Genomic DNA, 18,278 nt, shown 5'->3' with positions numbered 1-18,278 from the left:
GGAGCGATAAGGCTCGTTACTTAGCGAGATCGAAGATCCCTGTCCCTTATTTCGATGCTCTCCGATCCCCTTAGCTGTTCTTTCCACCTTGTCCTCCATCGGTCCATCCATTTTTATGTGTCCAACGCGGTTCCATCTTAATCCGTCAAGAGGAGCGACAACATCCGAGAGCGCGGCACGCTTTCTAATTCAATCTCGTCGGAACGAACCGTCCGACTCGATTATACCGGCTGTGATATATGTACATCCAGCCAGAGGACGAAAACCGCAAACGTAGCTCGATCTTCGCTCTGCTTCCGTGGATGAGCAAATTTCGAAATCGAATTTTGCAGATTAACCTGTTTCCTTGCTTGCTGCTTCTTGCCGCTGCATTCGCACGCACACTGGATAGAGTTACTCAGTCCTTTGCGGCGATCCTTTGAGCAACTTCTGATTCGATTCTCTGTTTAAACAAATCCCCAAACTCGTGCGAGTCTTGTACATTAAGAGTGACACACCTTGAACTTTAAAAAAATCTCTGCGATTCGTTCGAACGAAGCTCCGTGTGAATTCCAATTTAACGACATCGTTGATTCTATTTGCCAAGCAATTTCACTTTCGTCGTCAACTATCCAATTAGCCGCTTATCCGCTAACGTTAAACGTCGAAGAGCGTTTTTCGCGCCACGCTCTTCACGGCGTTTCTTTTTAGATAGGAGGTTCAATTAGTACAAGCCACCTCGATCCCTCGACGGTCAACGAAGGTCCCATATTTCTCCGAATCGTGCGAGAAATAGAGCCACTCGTCCCGCAAAAAGCCGCTTAGGCGACCACGCGAAGGGCGGTAAAGCCTCGGAGCCCTTGGACCATTCCCACCCCTGGAATCCGCGGATATCCCTGCAGGGATACACGGCAAAGTTGAAAGGCATGTTTTCCCAGTTTTTCGACCGTCTCCATCGAGGAAATCCCTCCCTCGTGCACGAGGTCACCGGCGAAATTCACGATACGAGGGAAAAAATATAAGGGTTGTATGGAAGAGAAAACTGGTATTGTACCGTACCTGTTCCCGGACTTCGGTTGTTTTTACTCCATTCTGTAATCAGTCTGGGGCCACTTAATCGCAGTGAATTGAAGTTTCACCGAAAATTGTGGCGCAGGATTTATTATATACCGTTGTAGGTACTCGAAGTTTGGACCTGCGCTATTCTAAACTATCGACACATTGTTCTACGATATCCACGTAGACGTGCGAGACAAAATCCGCATTTCCTTAGTTGCAAAACCAATAAAATGTATATAAAATACATAAAGACGTACAAAGATACGTAAAGATTCGTAATATGTCGAGTAAGATTCGTAAAGTAAAGATTCGTAACTCGTCGACCATTTGCTAGACAAGAGGGATACCTGTTTAGGAACCAATTTATCATCCATATGGCAAAGCTCATGAAAATGCGAATTTTATCAGGTTGACAACTAAGAAAATGCGGGTCGTATGGGCTGACAACTGAGGAAATGTGGGTTGTATGGGCTGGTAACTAAAAAATTGTGGGTCGCATGGGCTGGCAACTAAGAAAATGCGGGTCATATGGTCTGGAAACTGGGGAAATGTAAGTCGTATGAGCTGGCAACTAAGAAAATGCGGGTCGTATGGGCTGGCAACTAAGAAAATGCGGGTCATATGGGCTGGCAACTGGGGAAATGCGGGTCGTATGGGCTGGCAACTAAGAAAATGCGGATCGTATAGGCTGGCAACTAAGAAAATGCGGATCGTATAGGCTGGCAACTAAGAAAATGCGGGTCCTGTGGGCTAGCAACTAAGGAAATGCGGATTTTGTCAATGTCAACTAATGACAAAATTCGCATTCCTTAGTTGCCAAACCAATAAAATGTATATAAAATACATAAAGACGTACGAAGATACATAAAGATTCGTAATACGTCGAGCATGTTCATCGAGTATTTGCTAGACGAGAGGAATATCCGTTGTATCTTCTGTTACAGCGACGCATGACAAACACATGAAATTAGCAGTCGATTGAGCGAAAAAACCGCACGCGATGCTGTTAAACCCTGTCTCGGAAAGGTAGTCGAGTGCATATTTGACGAGTAATTCGAGAATTAACGCGCTGCGGGTATAAAAAAGCAAGAGATGGAAAGAAAAGAGGAAGCTCGATGGAGAGGGTTAGGGGCCACGGACGAAGTCAAGGGCGGCTCGCTCGAGGCGGACACCCGCCTCATTGAAAAATGCATAACGAGGCGAGCACGCTCGGTTGCCTACCGTGCGTGCGGGCATAATATCAGCCGGGGAAACGGAGAAAGTGCCTGGGCAGGTTGCTAACCAGCCGGTATGCGGCCGAACGGACAGGTGCCGGTGACCTTGAAACCGTGGCCGCGCACCTTCCGCATTGGTGAACAGCCGGCGTGTCTGCAGCTGGCAACACGCGGCACCAAATATTTCAAATTATCGCGGACGATCGCCCCCACAAGTTCATTTTGTTACTGAAGTAATTGACGGACGAATTCTCCATTCACGAGATTCACTTCTACTTCGAATTTAACAATCTTCTCCAGCTTCGACTGCTCTTCTCTATCTCGGCTTTTTCTTCGGCCATTCACCACATTCTCTGAGATCAACCGTGGAATAGAAAAGAACCTATGAGCATCTCCCTCGAACTATTATCTCGACTCGCGGACAACGCGAAACATCCAGGCTCAATGAAATCGAATTTCAACCGAGGGGAAAGGAAAAATCGCGCGAACGACTAGAATTTATTCGAACTCTCAAAACCACTTGGATTTCAGGGGTCCGGAAGGAACACACGGGAAACCATATCGACATCTATCGTGGCCTGGTCGCGTAACGGGCAATAAAACACGCGGGACGCATCTGGGTGCCTCGTTTCTTTATCTCGCGCCCCGAACGATTCTTCTCTCGAACCTCTCCATCCACCCTGTCGACCTCCGGGCGAAGATCCTTCGTTCGTTTCTCGTCCCATCGATGGAGAACGATTCGCATGACCATCCTCTCACACCGATAAGCGTTTAAACCGCCCTCGCGCATCTTCATTCGTTTCTTTCATGCATTCGCGCGTCGCTTTGCTGGCGAATTCTTTTCTCCGTTACAGTAAAATGGCAAAGGAGCTTTATGCGAAAACGTTTATCCATATTTTACGATAGATAGCTTAGCGAAGAAACTCGATATTCTACTAGAAAATGAACCCATTAAGCTGGCTGGTTAAAGGAATTATGCAACCAGCTTTATGAAAATGGATGCTCGTTCCAGCAACACGGTCAAAGGGAAGCACGGTCTGCGAAGCCACGCATTAGCATTGAAATTCTGGCCGAGTATAAACCAGCCAGCTATCCAATGATCCCGTAAGATTGCTTCGTCGATGGCCCCTGACCTTCTCGGATGTCTGACTCGCGCGAATTCGTACTTTATGTAAAAGGCTATTAAACGACCGAACGAATATACAAGGAAGAGAGCACAAGCGAGCATTATTCGCGTGAACTGACATGCCCGGCCGATTTCTCCCATCAAACGGCCGCTTCACATTCCAGTTATCGTGACACAGCGTCGCTTATCAACTGAGACACGCTCTCCGTCATCTCCATCGAATATTTCGTAACTGGGAACTTGATCGAGGAGGAATCTCTGCCGTTGAAACGCATTAACTGGCAGGCAGTAAAAGGTAACGAATGAACGTACGCGATCGTCATCGCGCGGTAACCGAGCGAAGACGTTCCCCTTTCTACGCGTTACTTTCCTTTCCTTTCCTTTTTTTTCTCCCGCTTTCTGTCGTTTCCAAGATTTATTACAGCCACTTTCGCTAGCTTTCCAACCCCGCATTTATTTCACGCATGACCGAAAAGCCGACCCTGCGACCCTCCACGAAATACCTACAGAACCAACCGCGTATTTACTTTAATTGGCTTACGGGAGGAAAAATTAAATACGATACCGGAAAGGGGACCATCGATATCGCGTCCATACACTCGCTTCTTCATACACTACGCCCCTCTATTTCTCCAACGTCCTCGTTCCACGAATTTTTGCGGTTTTACGTCGCACGTGTTTAATTACTGCCGCGATCGCGGACCACACCGTCCGCTAGTTTGTATGGTATAAAAAAAATGAAGGGGACAGGGGGGAATAACATAAAATTCCTAACCAGGGGTAGATCGCGCGGTAGAACGAATTATAGCCCGAAATTATCGTAAAACTTGCAGCACTCCGGCGAATTCTGGCGGAGAGCGTAATTAAAAATTGCAAGCGTTAAGTGCACGCGTATATAACCGTGGATGATACCGCGCCACGCGTTCCCTCTCGAGTACATCCTTGTTCCCGATATCGATATCGATAGTGAACCGATTTCCGTCGGCCAGTGTCGAATTTGCCATGGAATCGCTTCGATAACTAAATCGCCGTTAATTAAAAGTGCCTCGTTATTCGCCTAACAAAAAGGAAAGAATAATTTCGTTTCCATTGAAATACGTGAAAATCTAATATATCAAGAAAGAAGTCGTATATACAACGTTCTAACGAACAAACCCGAATCGCTAAACGAGAAGAGGACGGTTGTTGGAGGAAGGAAACGGTATTCAAAGGAGGCAACTATAAAGCAAGCCTAATCGATGCACGATTCAAAGAGCCATAAGGATCTGCGCTAGTTCGATTCGATTCCCGGCCTGTGTTTACCTTTCGTCTCGGTAACGAGGTTCCAAAATGCTCGGAGGTATTTCAAGGAATACGATTATGACACCGCAGTGCCGCCGCCGCCTCCGGAGCAGGTTGCGCGCGGCTGATTTTATCGGTACACGGGGAAACGCGTGTAAATATGCAGATAGCTACTTGGCAACTCGTGTACCCACGCTTAATGCGACCAGCCGAGTCGTAGTCGCGCGGGAAAGCACAGACAACGAACCAGAGCGAATGTGTGCAGATAGTATGGCAAGGGATGGCACGGTATTGGGGCCAGTCTGTGGTTCGTTGCCTTATTAATTGGACGCGTTTGCCCTCCAACGACGGCGTTAAAGCACCTGATGCACCAAACTATTGTTTAACATCGAGTCGTTAATTGGATCCTTCTCCGAAAACTTTCGTTATAAAGTTGCAGCGAACTTGAAACGATTTCAAAGAAAATTATGATTGGTTAAGGAAATACCACTGAATCATTCGTCACACGAGATAGGAAGTAAACGACGGTCGATCATCGAGTCAACAATGCTATCGAGAGGCAACGTTCATGCGCGGCTACACGATGGTTGCAAGTTCCCTCACCAGAACACGGATATACACATCGGTGATATTTCTGTTCCCGATGTTCGCTAACAATACCCAGCCGATGGGACATCTGTTGACAAGAACCGATATCTAGGGACCGTGGTCCACCGATCTGACAACTATCGCCGCTATACTCGCGAGATCCAATTACGACATTCAGCCTACCATGATCCAACTGTGTCAATCATCGAGGACATGGAAAAGATCCGACTGTCCAATCAACGTGGCTGATGGTGCCAGACAAATTTAATTATCGATCGTACATTACTATTTTGCTGCGCGTTTTAACAAAAATGTATGTGTTAGAGAAATGATTGGAGACCAACAAAATTGTGGCTGAGGCAATTCGATCGCTGTCAGACAAGTTCGCCCGTTCATTTCTCGTCTCCTCGAGTTCGATAATTACCATCCTTCAGCTTTTCCCATGGCTTCCCCAGACTGTAACCCGGCTCGACGAATCTCCAGCAGACGATACTTAAGGCCGGATTCATGATTGCTTCCGCACCCAAGAGACTTAATTATCAGCCGGTCGATCCGTCGCGCGAATTTGCGCATACGTCCAAGTTCTGTGACCATCGTGCACGAATAGTCTGCATATTTCAATCCGTGCAATTACCCTGGAGGCATAGCAGACACTACGATATGGCGAGATCCTACGTTAAAGCATAGAGTTGCGGTGCCAATTAAATATACGGCCATTTAAAGTTGCCTAACAGATTGGAATCTTTTCAATGCGATATGATTATAACACGATAAAAATATACCACGCGTGTACTAGAATTTTCAATAAATGGACCAAAAGGAAGTATCAGAAAATAAGTCCTAATACACGGAAACGAATATTCCAATGATGAAAAAAAAATATTCAAAGGATAGTAGAACCAGCAACAGCGCAGAAACCAAAGGGAAAGTTTGTAAAATTCGATCAAACGATATCCGTGCGTAGAAAATGTGATGCGTGTTCTTGAAAAATTCATGATCGTGTTGTACACGAGGCTGGCAAAAGGCCGCTTCGTACGAGCGATGGGCAAACAAAATGCGCGCACTTCGTCAACCGTGGCTAGCTTTTCGATATGCAAAATAAATCGATCTAACCGCACGACCGGCAATAAATAAAGCAAATATAATGCATTTTCCATGGGCGATTTTCGTCGCGGTTCGTCGCGAAAAATCGAGTTGATCGTCACGCAAATTAAGCGGCGGTCGAACAGGCTTTCAATACCGTGTATGAAAATTAAATTCCCCGGATATTGTGCAACGAAAATAACGACGTACGTGTAACCAGTTTGTGCTAACAACAGGGGGGAGGGGGAAAGGGAGAAATTACATTTTTCTGCGTAGCCTTTGCAAGGTTTAAAAACCTATGACAGTAGAAATGGGAAATTGGTTCTGTTTGGTGAAATATTGGTGATTGGGAATGGCTGAATGTCGTTTACGCGATAACTCGTCGAGGAAAGGTTTAAATTTTCAAATTTCAATGTAAAAAATGGAGTGTACGATTCAAAATCCAACGAGCATCATTTCCAATAACGAAACAAGTCTCCTCTCGCCCCAGGGTTCCCTTGCGGCAGTAAAATCCAGGCATTTGCCTCAATTTTACAAGAACTTCTCAGGTGCGAAAAGGAGTCTGGAAACGATCCAGTCGGATTGCTTGGCAATCCAACGTTCGAACCATCGAGAATGAGGGAAACGAGCCGCGAGTTTCGCGCGACAAAATCACAGCTATTCGCGCGTGTGTCGCATCGAATCGTCGTCGCGTTCACCGCTTCTTCCTGCTCGCCCTCCTACTCCGCCTCTTTCTCCACTCGAGATTCGATTGTCCCGTGGACGAGGCTTTATTATCGACGCGGTAACGCCGTCATCGTGGTCCTCGCGATTGTTAGTACGATCGTCGTTATTGTTATTGCACTGTGGCTGGGTCGACGCACGAGTTGCGGCTCTCGACTGCCTACGTGCCCAATTCCCAATGCAATTCCGCTTGCGGACGCCCACTGGAATTATTTTCCTATCCATTTTTTACGCGTCAACCCCTGTCCACTTACTACCCAGAGAAATTCGATGGCACTCGTCGATTTAACGTCATAAGCGATAAAACGATAAAAGCTTTTCTTCTTAAAAAATTAGCTACAAGTTTAACGCTCAAACAAGACGGAGGCTGGATTAATTCTCAGAAGATCTCGTGCAGATTATTTCGTACCTTACGTACGATTTTACCTCTTAACCAGTTGCCAACCAAACCAAAACTTTATTTCGGTGCGATTCACGCGTATACTCGTTGTGTGAAATAAAAAATTGCCATTCACTATAAAAACGTCAAAATTTTAGTAAAAGGTAATACAAATTACGTTTACTGATATGTTTCATTTACACTGCCAGTAAAGCTACTGTGTATTTTATAAACAAAAGTTTAATTATTTGATTATTCTCTTTGGTGCGTGTATCGGCTATTCCCCGAATTGTTTTGTGTTTTATACCAGCTTATATAACATTATACCAGCTATACTATCGGAAGCAAATCTATTTGGAAAATGTGCCGTCTGCTGGAACCCGTAAGGAGTCGCGTTACTTTGTGTGGTACCTCGCCTTGGAAAAAGTCGCACTGGAATCAACTGAATTTCTGAAATTTTTTTTTTTATTTTTCTTGCTTATGAATTTTATTATTTCTTGGCAATTTTTAAGTTTTCAATAACAATACCTTTTTCGACAACGAATTGTTAATTTTTTATCGAATAAAAATATAATCCTCCCTCGTTTTGCTGTACTTTTTTCGTAAAATTTATGATACGAGCATATGCCCTGCGTTCGACGTGTATACTCGTCATTGCTCGATTTTAACTGCGCACCCCGTAAGAGATTTTTGAAACTAAATTGCCCAGTTAACAGTCTAAGTAAATTTTATTATCACGTAAAGCCAAACGTTATCCTTTTTTTAACTCTATCCTTATAAAATAAGAGACTCTCGACATTGGTGGTAACTAGACAGATATAGGACATTTAAACGTGTAAAAATATACGGGACACGTGTAATGTTCGGAAATATGCAAAATATAAAAGGTAAATCTCCATGTATTTAGGTTTCACTTCTTGTATTCGTAAAAATTTGAATTTGTCGAAACCTGGACAGTCTATCGATTGCAATAACCCAGTCCCCGCCAGCCGAAGGTTAAACAGACGAATTAATTATCGCGTTTCTACCAGACCAACTCCAGCCGATTTCAAATTCTAATCCGATAAACCGCCTATCTCGATGCGACTGTTCGCTCGTTTCCAAATTAATGCATAACACATGACGTTTCCCTGGAAGAGATCACGATGATGGAAATTCCGTCGAGGCAAATTTGCCAGGCTGGCGACGTGGCGCGCTCGGAATCACGCGTTTTGCGACTCGCCGAGCGGAAAAAGGTCAACCGGATTGTTAATCGCGATCTGGTCGTTAGGTTGATGTAATTGATTGATCCGCGCCGCTAATAGGAACGCGATGAATTATATGATCGTGGCCGTCCTCTCTGGCATTGTCCGACGACCGCGAATATAACGCGGAACCGCTAACGAAATTTTCATCGCCGGAAATTAATTCGCGAACGGCTCGCCGCCGATGATCGTCCTCCGTGCGGGAAATCGAGTTATCGATTTTTATAGAAACGAGGCCTGCGTTTCGCGTCCACACCTCGACGAAATCTTAAGGAGACGAAGGATATTCACGAGGATAGTAAAGAACTTCCGCTCCTTCCTGTGGCGAAATCGGGAAGCCCGAAAGAGAAATCTCGCCTTATCTTTCACGACCTATTTTTACGATTCTCAGTTGGGAAAAATTCAAACGGCGTGACCTGCTTTGAATAAGTAATGCGTCCTGGAATGGCCGATCCTCGGGAATTTGCTTCGTTTTCCGTCGATCTCCAATCCCCGTTTGCTCTTCGGGATTTTTATGGACGCGTGTCGCTCGCGTGATTAATTTTCGCGTTCCTCTCTCTCTCTCGCTGTCATAGAGCGAGGTAGAGACGGTGGATAAATATGTTTGAATAAAGTTAGAAAGTCAGGAAGGAAGAACAGGTGTTCCAGAAAACGGTAAAAGAGGAAAAAGTTTGAAAGAAGCGGTGGAAGCGAATTAATCCGGCCCCTAGGGCGCTTACAGGTTGTCGCTTCTTAAACAAACAATTAATACAAAGAGGCTGAAGGTGGTCAGGACCGAGGGTGAACCGTAAGTAGGTTTCACTGCGATAATTTCGACGATGATGACCGTAATAATGGCAATAGTGAGCGAAAAGAAATTTTGCCGCAGGTGGAACAGGGTACAACAGGTAGTATCCCTCTCAAAGACACTTTTCTTTTAGAAACTTCGATAAAAGACGGATGAAACAAAGAACTCGGTAGGTGTGAGCGTGGCATTCTCTCCAAGCCTTTTCACGAAAAATTTTACGACATTGCTATGCGCGTTTTTACTCCGTGTCGATGGAACGTTTCACGGAAGATCGATGTATCCGAGGAAAGTTGAAGGAGAACGAGCCAGGAGGAGGATTAAAGTAATTTTCTGCCGCTTCGCGTACAATTCGTTGACACCGCGAGAACTTGCCTGCTTGTTGAAGGAAAATTGTGGAAGTTGAAATTGGAAGTTGAATTAGATTTAACTTTAAAAGTCCATCCGGTGGCAAGTCAGCGCGCAGCAAAATAGCCGAAAGTGACAATTTCCTTCTTTCGGTCACCAGCCGGGAAACATCGTGCAACTAGTTTCTCTCCTGTTTCCCTAATCCCGGCTTTTCTTTGAACCTCGTCTACCTGTCAGTCTAACTGAAATATCCGGCGCAAATTGTATCGCGTAAATTGGGCGCAACGTCTTTCGAGAAGCATACGTTTAAGAATGATGAACCGGTAGTTGATTATTCTTACGATTGTTGTGAAAGCCCCTTAACAAAGACAAAGCGCTTTACATCTTCGTTAATGACGTTTCAAAGAGCAGATCCAACGAAATGCAGAGATTCGATAGACCCGCGACGCTGGTTCGTGATATAGAAGACCGTTCCGACCACCCTGCAATATTAACACTCGTCTGTCTCTCGTGCTAGAAGCGTCTTCTTACGTCTCATCCTCCTTTCCAATTATCTCTAACCCAATCTACCTCGTAAAAGAATAAATCACGCGGCGATGCTCGATAACCGGTTGCTCGACGGTTTATTAATGCGGGCTCGTCGATCCTCGTGAATAATAATCTATCCAGTCGCGTACATGAATCGACGTTATTAATTAATAGAATCGATATGGAAACTGATAACGCGGTGAACGTGACGAATCTAGGTCAACGGTGCGATGTGTCGTCGGCTACGGCCATGTAATTTTCTTGCCTTTCCGCTCTCGAGGGAGCGTCGACCGTGTTGTACCCTTTTCCGCTCGAAATAATTAATATACAAGGCACGAGAGAGCGATCCGTAGGCGGTGGGATTTCGGCCCAAGGAAAGCTCTTTCCGAGGGTGGTCGGCGAAGCCCATGAAGTGCTAATGTGCTTCCGTAAAGACCTGCACGCTACCTCGGCCCGGACCGGTTCATAAAAAATGCACGCGTTCTTGGAGTTTGCCTATCTCGCGAACCCTGCCCTACCGCTCCCGCAGTGTTCGCGACTTTAACCGAAGGGGAAACGTTAAGGAGATCCGTTGAATATAATTTACAGCGCGAGATGTAAAGAGCAATACGGAGTAGCACAAAGATAAAGCGTAACGCTTAAACTTTGACGCTTGAAAAGAAAACTCGGAGGCGATAGAAAAATTCTACGCTGGGTTACAACGACGTCCCATTCGTATATCGTATATCGTAGAAAAACTTGCCCGATCAAACGCGAAAGGAATCGGTTTCTATTCTTCGTCAAACGTCGAAAGAAACGCGATTCGTGGTGCGTATCGTTATCGAGAAACGTATCATTCGCAAGACGGAGGGAGTGGAGTCGCGTGACGATTTTTCCAAGGGAAATGGTATTAATCGAACACGGTGGCGAGAGTGTAGCGTGGTTCCCTTCGACCGGCGTTCTTTTTCGTTCACGCGACACCATCGGCCCGCCATAAATTCGTCGGGGCACAAAGAGAAACGAAACTCAAGAAGGCGCACGATGCTTTATGTCTCGCATCACGCGACCCACCGATAACATTAACGAACCAATCCCAACCTCGTGCCCTTCTCCGACCGTTTTCCACCCTTCTGAGAAAACGCCGCGGGGTGAGAGTTATCGTTTCGGCCGACTGCTCTCGCGTTCTTCTGCTCGCTCGCCCTTTCTTACTCCAACCAACCCCTTTTCGACTGCTTAAACCCTAACGAATCCGCTGGCCTTCTTCTCCCTGTTTGGCCCACTTTTCTCTGTTGCGTGGCTTTCCTGGTCGCTCGTGTTCGTTCGACGCGCTGCGGTTTTTGCGTCGCCTCTTCGTGGAGTGAACGAGCGTAATCATCGTCGGCCTGTCTCGTAATTATCCTCGGCGTGCCCTCCCTGGGGATGGAACGTGGCTCACACACGTGGCCGGGGATGTGAATCGTGAACTTCACAGGCGCGATTAACCTTTTGTCGTTGGATTCGCTGATTAGAAATCGCTCCTTTTCAAGCGGGGATAAATGTTTTTGTTTCGTGACGAATCGGTAGCTCGCCGGGCACAGCCAGCCGTAATTCGTAAATGTCAGACGCTGCTAGGAGGTCGATCTATCGCGAAGATCTATCGCAGGTTTTCGAAACTTTAGAGAAGCCTAGAAAATATCGCAGGACCCATTTATCGAAGTGTAACGAGGTTAAAGGGGAACAAAGCGGAATAGATTTGTTAAATCGCGGTTCATAAGGAACGTTCAGTTCGTGGAGTGTTCGCCTCTCTGTCTCTTCACCCAACGTAGCCACTGCCCGAGATCGATTCGATTTGAATTCCAGCCATACCACGGCACACTCGACGTCGAATACCACCGCACAGACGTTTTCATTTAACCGCGGGGTCAACTTCTTTTTTTCCCGCTTTAATTCCCCGACCCCTTTTTCTGCTGCCTGTGTTCGCATCACCTGTTCGCTTTCAACGAAAGCTGAAGTACGCACGAGCTCCCATAACGAATGCATCCTCTCGTGCCCGTGTAACGGCTCGATAACGATCGACTCTTGCATTGCGAGTTATATACCTTGCTTTCTCATACCCTCGCACCGTCGTCAGCGAGGCGTCGCTCCTTTACTTCATGGAGCTGTTCCTCCGTCGAAACTTGAAAAACTTCCCGTTGTCGGTCGAGTCGAACGAAATCCACGAGAATCTGGAACGTTCTCCTTTAACACGAGGTTCGAGAGAAATCTGTTAGCTTTGCCAGGAACATCGGTAGCGGCCCTGCCATCTAACAGACCGTTTGATCTTTCGCTAGTCACCTCGTCGTTCGCTAAAAGATTCACGAGAACGCCCGCCCTGACAGCGAGTTTCGTTCAACGGTTTGCTATTCATGGTGTCGGCTATATTCACGAAGGAAAGGAAGGGTCCTTCTCCCTCTTTCTCTCTCTTCTTAGGAGAAGACGAAACATCAGCGGAACACGCGCAGTCCCGACGACGAGGAGCCACGATTTTCATAAGCCCTTATTGCCATGTTCGTTGCCGAATCGCGGGCACAACGAGCTAAGGGAGAAAGGGAAGAGGAAACGGGAGAAAAGGAGAGCTTAAGCGTTGACGACAGTTTGAGAGATTCTGCTGGTATCCCGTTTGCGGCTAATGTACAGCCCTTACCCTCCATCGCAGACGTTCTTTCTTCTCGAGTCTAGCCGCGACTTTAACGCCAGAGGAAATCCGCGCCTACCCCGTTGCGAGGAACGTTTCTGCGTACCTTCGTCTCGATACCGTACTTCCTTTCCTGCTCTCGTACTTTTCTTCTCATCTTCTTCTCCTCTTCCCTCCTTTCGTACTTCCTCCCTCTTGACTTTCCCCCTTTTTTTTTTTCGCTCCCTCTCAACGCCAGATGCTACTAACTGCACCCTCCTGATGAGATCCTCCTGTAGGCTGCCTGTTCAGCTTCTTTCCAGCGAGCCGTCTTCGCGAGGAAGGGCTGAATTCTCACGCACGCGGCCCCTTTCCAGCACGTAGACCAGCCCTGGATCGAACGTCTCGTGCGCTCGTTCGACGCCCTTTGCCCTCGCTATCTGCTCCGCCACCCCCGTGTTTGCGGTTGTTTGCGTCGCCAACCGCTTCGTCGAGCGCTCTGCTGCCTTTCATCACGGTGATTGGGTCGCGAGTGCCGTTGCTTATCGGCGGCAAAGTTGCTCGGAATAATTGGAGGACTCCCATTTGCTCTCCCCTGTCTTTTGTCGCTATTCGCTGCCGGCTCGTCCCGTCGAATCTACGACTTGCGTTCCGACGCCGCTATAAATGCATCTGCGTTCTATTATTTACCAATCAACCATGATACATCGACTAGTCGTTAACACTCGTACGCTCCGTGGCCGTATACATCAGCGATGCTAAAGCATGCGCAGCGTTGCAACGCCGCGGCAGCCCTCGCAGCAGATGGTTTCGCACGTTTCACCGTGTCAATTACCAGCAACGATGAATCGTTCTCTCGTTAACAGCGAGAGGAGGAACGACGCGATAAACGCTCCGGTTATTTGATCGGCGCCGAGGCCCTTATTGTATAAACAGTTTTGCCGCGGAATAAATTGTGCTGCGGGGAAAAGAGGCGATTGTGGCCGAGCGAGCCGGGGAATTTTCGACGATATAACACGCGCGAATACGGAAGGTTTTGCCCGGTGCACGCGCGACCAAACAACGCAGGCGTCGCTGTGCTCGGGCACTCGGTGATTAATTAAAACGGAGGTTAATATACGGGTCGAGGCGCGGCTTTAAGAGCAATTCATACTGTCCCGAGGGGTCAACCACGGAATACTTTTTAGCCGGTTCCACGGTAGAGAGAGTCAACGAGCGAGTCTGATTCTCCGCCCGGTTTAATGGGCCACCCTGCTAATTCCAAGAAGACTTAAATCACGACTGCGTATCGAATGAATTACCCATTATTTTCGTAAATAGTCGCCGCTCGCGCGCCAGACGGACGCGACGTTTTTTCGTCGTTCATGAGTCTTCTGGGACAGCGGAGTCCAGCTTCCTCCGAAGACGAGTCGATGTACGACAGTAAAAATACTGGCCAACGGTCGTGATCCCTTACTGTGACACAGAATATAGTATTTACTGTTTCAATTTAGATGTAAACGTTCAAATTCAAGTATTGGTATTTGGATGAAAAAATTCCAAAATTTTGTGATCTCGCATCGGGCTGAAAAATCTTTCGCGGGGAAAATCAATTCTCGGGGCGAAAATGTAGAAATATGTCCGTGTCGGTGGAGGAGCGGCGCGTATCAATCTTTGACGGATCAAGCAAGTTTTGTGGCACCGCTTGAGTCCGTGGTATCCATTAAACTCTCGTCAGACAGGCATCCACGCGTCGAGCTATGGACTTAACCAAGTTTGATGGAAGTTTTCCCGCTGGAAGGAAAATTAGATGACGCGAGATATCGCGGCCCCTCTTTCCTTTCGGCTTACCAGCGAACTGCTTCTCGATTCCTCGTGCCTGCTGACGCCAGATTATGAATATTTCATTTTTTCCTCGACATGGTAGACGCGTCCATGCTCCTCGAGACCCAACATTCACCTCGATGGACACGAAGCGTTCATTGTTTGCGGACAATACGCGCTCCAGAGTAGCTTTATCGGTGTCCCGACGACTCGCTTCGTAGGATGGCTCTGAACGTGTTGGATCGTCGTTTTCTCTGCTGTCTAAATAAATTTCCTGTGGAAAAGAATTATTTAAAAATATATTTTGCAACGATGAATTATTAGTAAACTTAATTTCTCAAATACTAAACTAGCGCCGTTTCGTTACGGTGTAGAATCTAGAAATACCGACTGATTTTCTTTTCTCTATTGCAGCTCTCGGAGCTCGAGCAGCGGGTGTTGGAAGCGGAGGGCCGAGCCGACGAGGCGGAGGACAAGGTGAGAATAAATTTTCCAGTCGCGATCGTTTCGTCATCTCGAAGAGATTTCTCCTCCTCTGCGCTTTTCGCTCAAGAACACCGATCATCCTTTCGATTCTCGGCTCGTTAACGTTTCCTTCAGGTCGTAAACATCGATTCAGGCCGTTGAGAGAAATCGAAACGCTGCTGGTAAATCGGTTTCGTCTCACGGCATCGTAGCTCACGAACGTCCAATCGATTCGGTGTAAATGATTGCGCTGCAGCTCTGCTATTAACGGAACGCCAGTGTCGTTGGTTAATGCTCGACCAACTGGCCCGAAGACACCAAGGATAAATAATTAATTTAGCGAGTGGTAACGACGTTCCTAGCAAGTCCTACCGTCCGCTTTAATGACTCGCCTCCATCAGGCCAGTATTTTATATACCGAGTGTTCCGTTATAATTTTCTCTCCGGTATAGCCTTATTAGCTTATCTAAAAATCATATTTTACAGGCTGAAATTGGAGCGCCGCTTTTTCTTTCGATCGTTCAACGAAATGGAGAAATTATACAATAAGATTTATAGATAATTTTGTGTAATCGATAGAGTGACATGAGAGAGCGTTGCATTGCAGCTATGCACGCCCTTTGACCTTTTCAGAACCTTGTCCCTGAGTTTCTGCCGGAGATCCTGACTTTTAATCGGGCCGTGAAACATTAAATTCAGTGAACCAGGTTAATTAGAAGTTCGTGCATAAGTTGTGAAGCCGAACATACGCCGAATGGAGTCGTATCTTAATGGACGGATGTTCCAAGTGTCTGATCTTCCATCTACCAGCGTAGATAGGAACATCGAATAGTCTCCTCTCATCGACAAAGCACTTGTTAAGTGAATATTTAAATATCGTAAAACCGGTTAAACTGTTACTTAGTTTTATCACGCTTCGCAACGCGAGCGATCAAACGGCAGAGTTCCACGTGAAAATATCGATACTGCGTTACCGACTAGATAGATTCGAGGGTGCACCTGGAAACCCACCGACTATCGTCTCTACCGAGTTTCGCATCGATTTTTTCCCCCGACCTTGCAACCCGGTTGCCTGGCCTTTACCGACGGATACTCAAATTTTCGTAAAGCATCCGGTTCTGACTTTGTACCAACCGTGGGCAATCGCAATTCGGAACTTTACGACTTCGCATACGACGTTTCGATAAATCGATCCTTTGGAATACCAGCTCACCGATTCGTTTGCTCTGTTTTCTCTAATCGACATTGATTCCCTTTTGATACCAAAGAAAGAAGACGTAAATCGATTCGGAACGTTATTTACGGAACATAGACAACAGCCTTTGAATTAATCTCTAAATTCTGTCTTCGTGGATTCTTCGAGGATCCAGCAAAAAAGGGAATCGTATAATTTGCAAAGCAACGACGTTGAACCGAAAAGTTTACTTTACCCTGGAAGTAAAGAGAATTCGGGAGTAAAAGTTCGGTCGGTACACCGGAGGATCCGGGTGTCAGGGCGCATGTTACGTCGCATTGATTTTTGCGTTCGGCTGGCGAGAAAGACGGGGACCACGAGAACGGGAGAAAGACGACCAGCTGGAACCGCTGATGGACGAACGAGGAGAGCGCGAGAGGCAAGAAGAGCAAAGAGAGAGAAAGAGAGAGAAGAGCGACAATATGGCCGTACGACCGGCCGGCAAGACCGTCGTTTTGTTATGACCTCGAAATTCGGCCAAAAAGTCGGGCGTTCGTGAACCACGTGCATCCGGTGCCGGTGCCGGCGGTACATCTTCCGCGATCGTTCTTGCCCTCGATCCTTGGTGCACCCCTCGATCGTGACGGGGAGAATCGGCCGGGACAGCGGCGTCGACGAACCAGCGCGTTCTTGAAAATTATGGAGACCGGCAGGTGACACCGATGAAAGGTAAAAACCCTTTGACACCAGTCACCACACACACTGTCTTTTAAATTCAAACATCTCGTCCATTTTTTCCTTATAGCTATTGATTTTGACGTTTGATCGAGTTTCATAACTTCGAGGTCATGGTTGACGAAGCCATTCCTCGCAGTTGTTCTTCTTGATTCTTTAGTCTTGCTCGGTTCGAGAAGATCGTGCGTGGTTTGTAGTTCGACTTGCTCCTTTCGATGTCGATACCATCGTTTAACTATCTTACGGGTCACGGAGAATTCTTAACGAACTCTGTTTCCATCAAGAAAGGGGGTTCATCGTAGCGTTTTAGGTGAACAGCGATTTATATTATATTCATCGTCGTAGTGTTGAAGAAATGTTCTCGATCGTGGCCGTTGTAAGGACAATGTCTAGACGAGTGTCTTGGTGCTCAGTATAGATGCAGGTTTATCAGTGTGTTCGATCAAGATTGAATCCAAGCAGATCTACGAGTGCGTGGACACGAAGCGTCGCGAGGGAAGAAACGAGAGACGAAGAGCGTCTTAGCGGACGCGGGTCGACTTAACGACCCGCTTTGACGGGACGTGTCGCGTATAGAATTGGCGTGCAGCCAATTCATGAGTAATCCACGTTTCCCGTGAGCTGCCGCGCAAGCAAACAAAATAAAGGTACTTACGCGCAGTCGTTGCTTTCTTACTCCCCGCGTACAGTTCCCCTTTAAATATTTCAAAGCAGCCGTGGCGCCGGACTTGTTTCGATGTTGCTGTTTCTCTACGATCAAGCCCCTGTGTCGATTCTCCGAATCTGCCCTTTGAGAACAGGGTTCTTAAAGTCACCGTAGGATCGCAGCTTACTTCGTCGTGCGATCCAGGTCGCTTAATCTCTAGGGTTTCGGTACCTCTCTCGCTGGGCTTGAGTCATAGGGATGTGACGCTTGATTTCGTTGCGCATTGCTATCTTTGGTCTTGGCGATGTGATATTCGAACTTGAGTTCTTTGGAATAAGGTATTGTAAGTAAGATAAAATTATACAGTTCACGGGTTCGTTCGTGGCAAAATATAAATAACGACAAATTGTCAGGTAAATTTAGAGGACGGTGTTTGTAACTGTGCCTTGTGCTTACTTGTCACGAGTGGAATACGATTATAATATCTGCAAACATTCTTGGTAACTGA

The 18,278-nt window shown here is 46.8% G+C and overlaps 1 protein-coding gene across 10 annotated transcripts in view; it reads left to right on the top strand.

The window, feature by feature from the left end:
- Positions 1–18,278, top strand: part of LOC117232309 (uncharacterized protein CG43867) — a 98,634-nt gene that overhangs the window by 67,766 nt on the left and 12,590 nt on the right. For 9 of the 10 annotated variants that reach the window (XM_033491623.1, XM_033491625.1, XM_033491624.1 and 6 more), the window contains one exon: positions 15,165–15,227. In XM_033491623.1, the coding sequence (XP_033347514.1) occupies positions 15,165–15,227 (63 nt within the window). Of the gene's footprint in view, positions 1–15,164; positions 15,228–16,834; positions 17,119–18,278 lie in introns of those variants that run through there. The other variant, XM_033491631.1, reaches the window with a different exon arrangement.

This window comes from Bombus vosnesenskii, unplaced genomic scaffold, assembly GCF_011952255.1.
Source record: "Bombus vosnesenskii isolate JDL3184/JDL3185 unplaced genomic scaffold, Bvos_JDL3184-5_v1.1 scf7180000013285, whole genome shotgun sequence".
Lineage (NCBI taxonomy): Eukaryota > Metazoa > Arthropoda > Insecta > Hymenoptera > Apidae > Bombus > Bombus vosnesenskii.
This window is presented reverse-complemented; position numbering and strand designations above follow the sequence as displayed.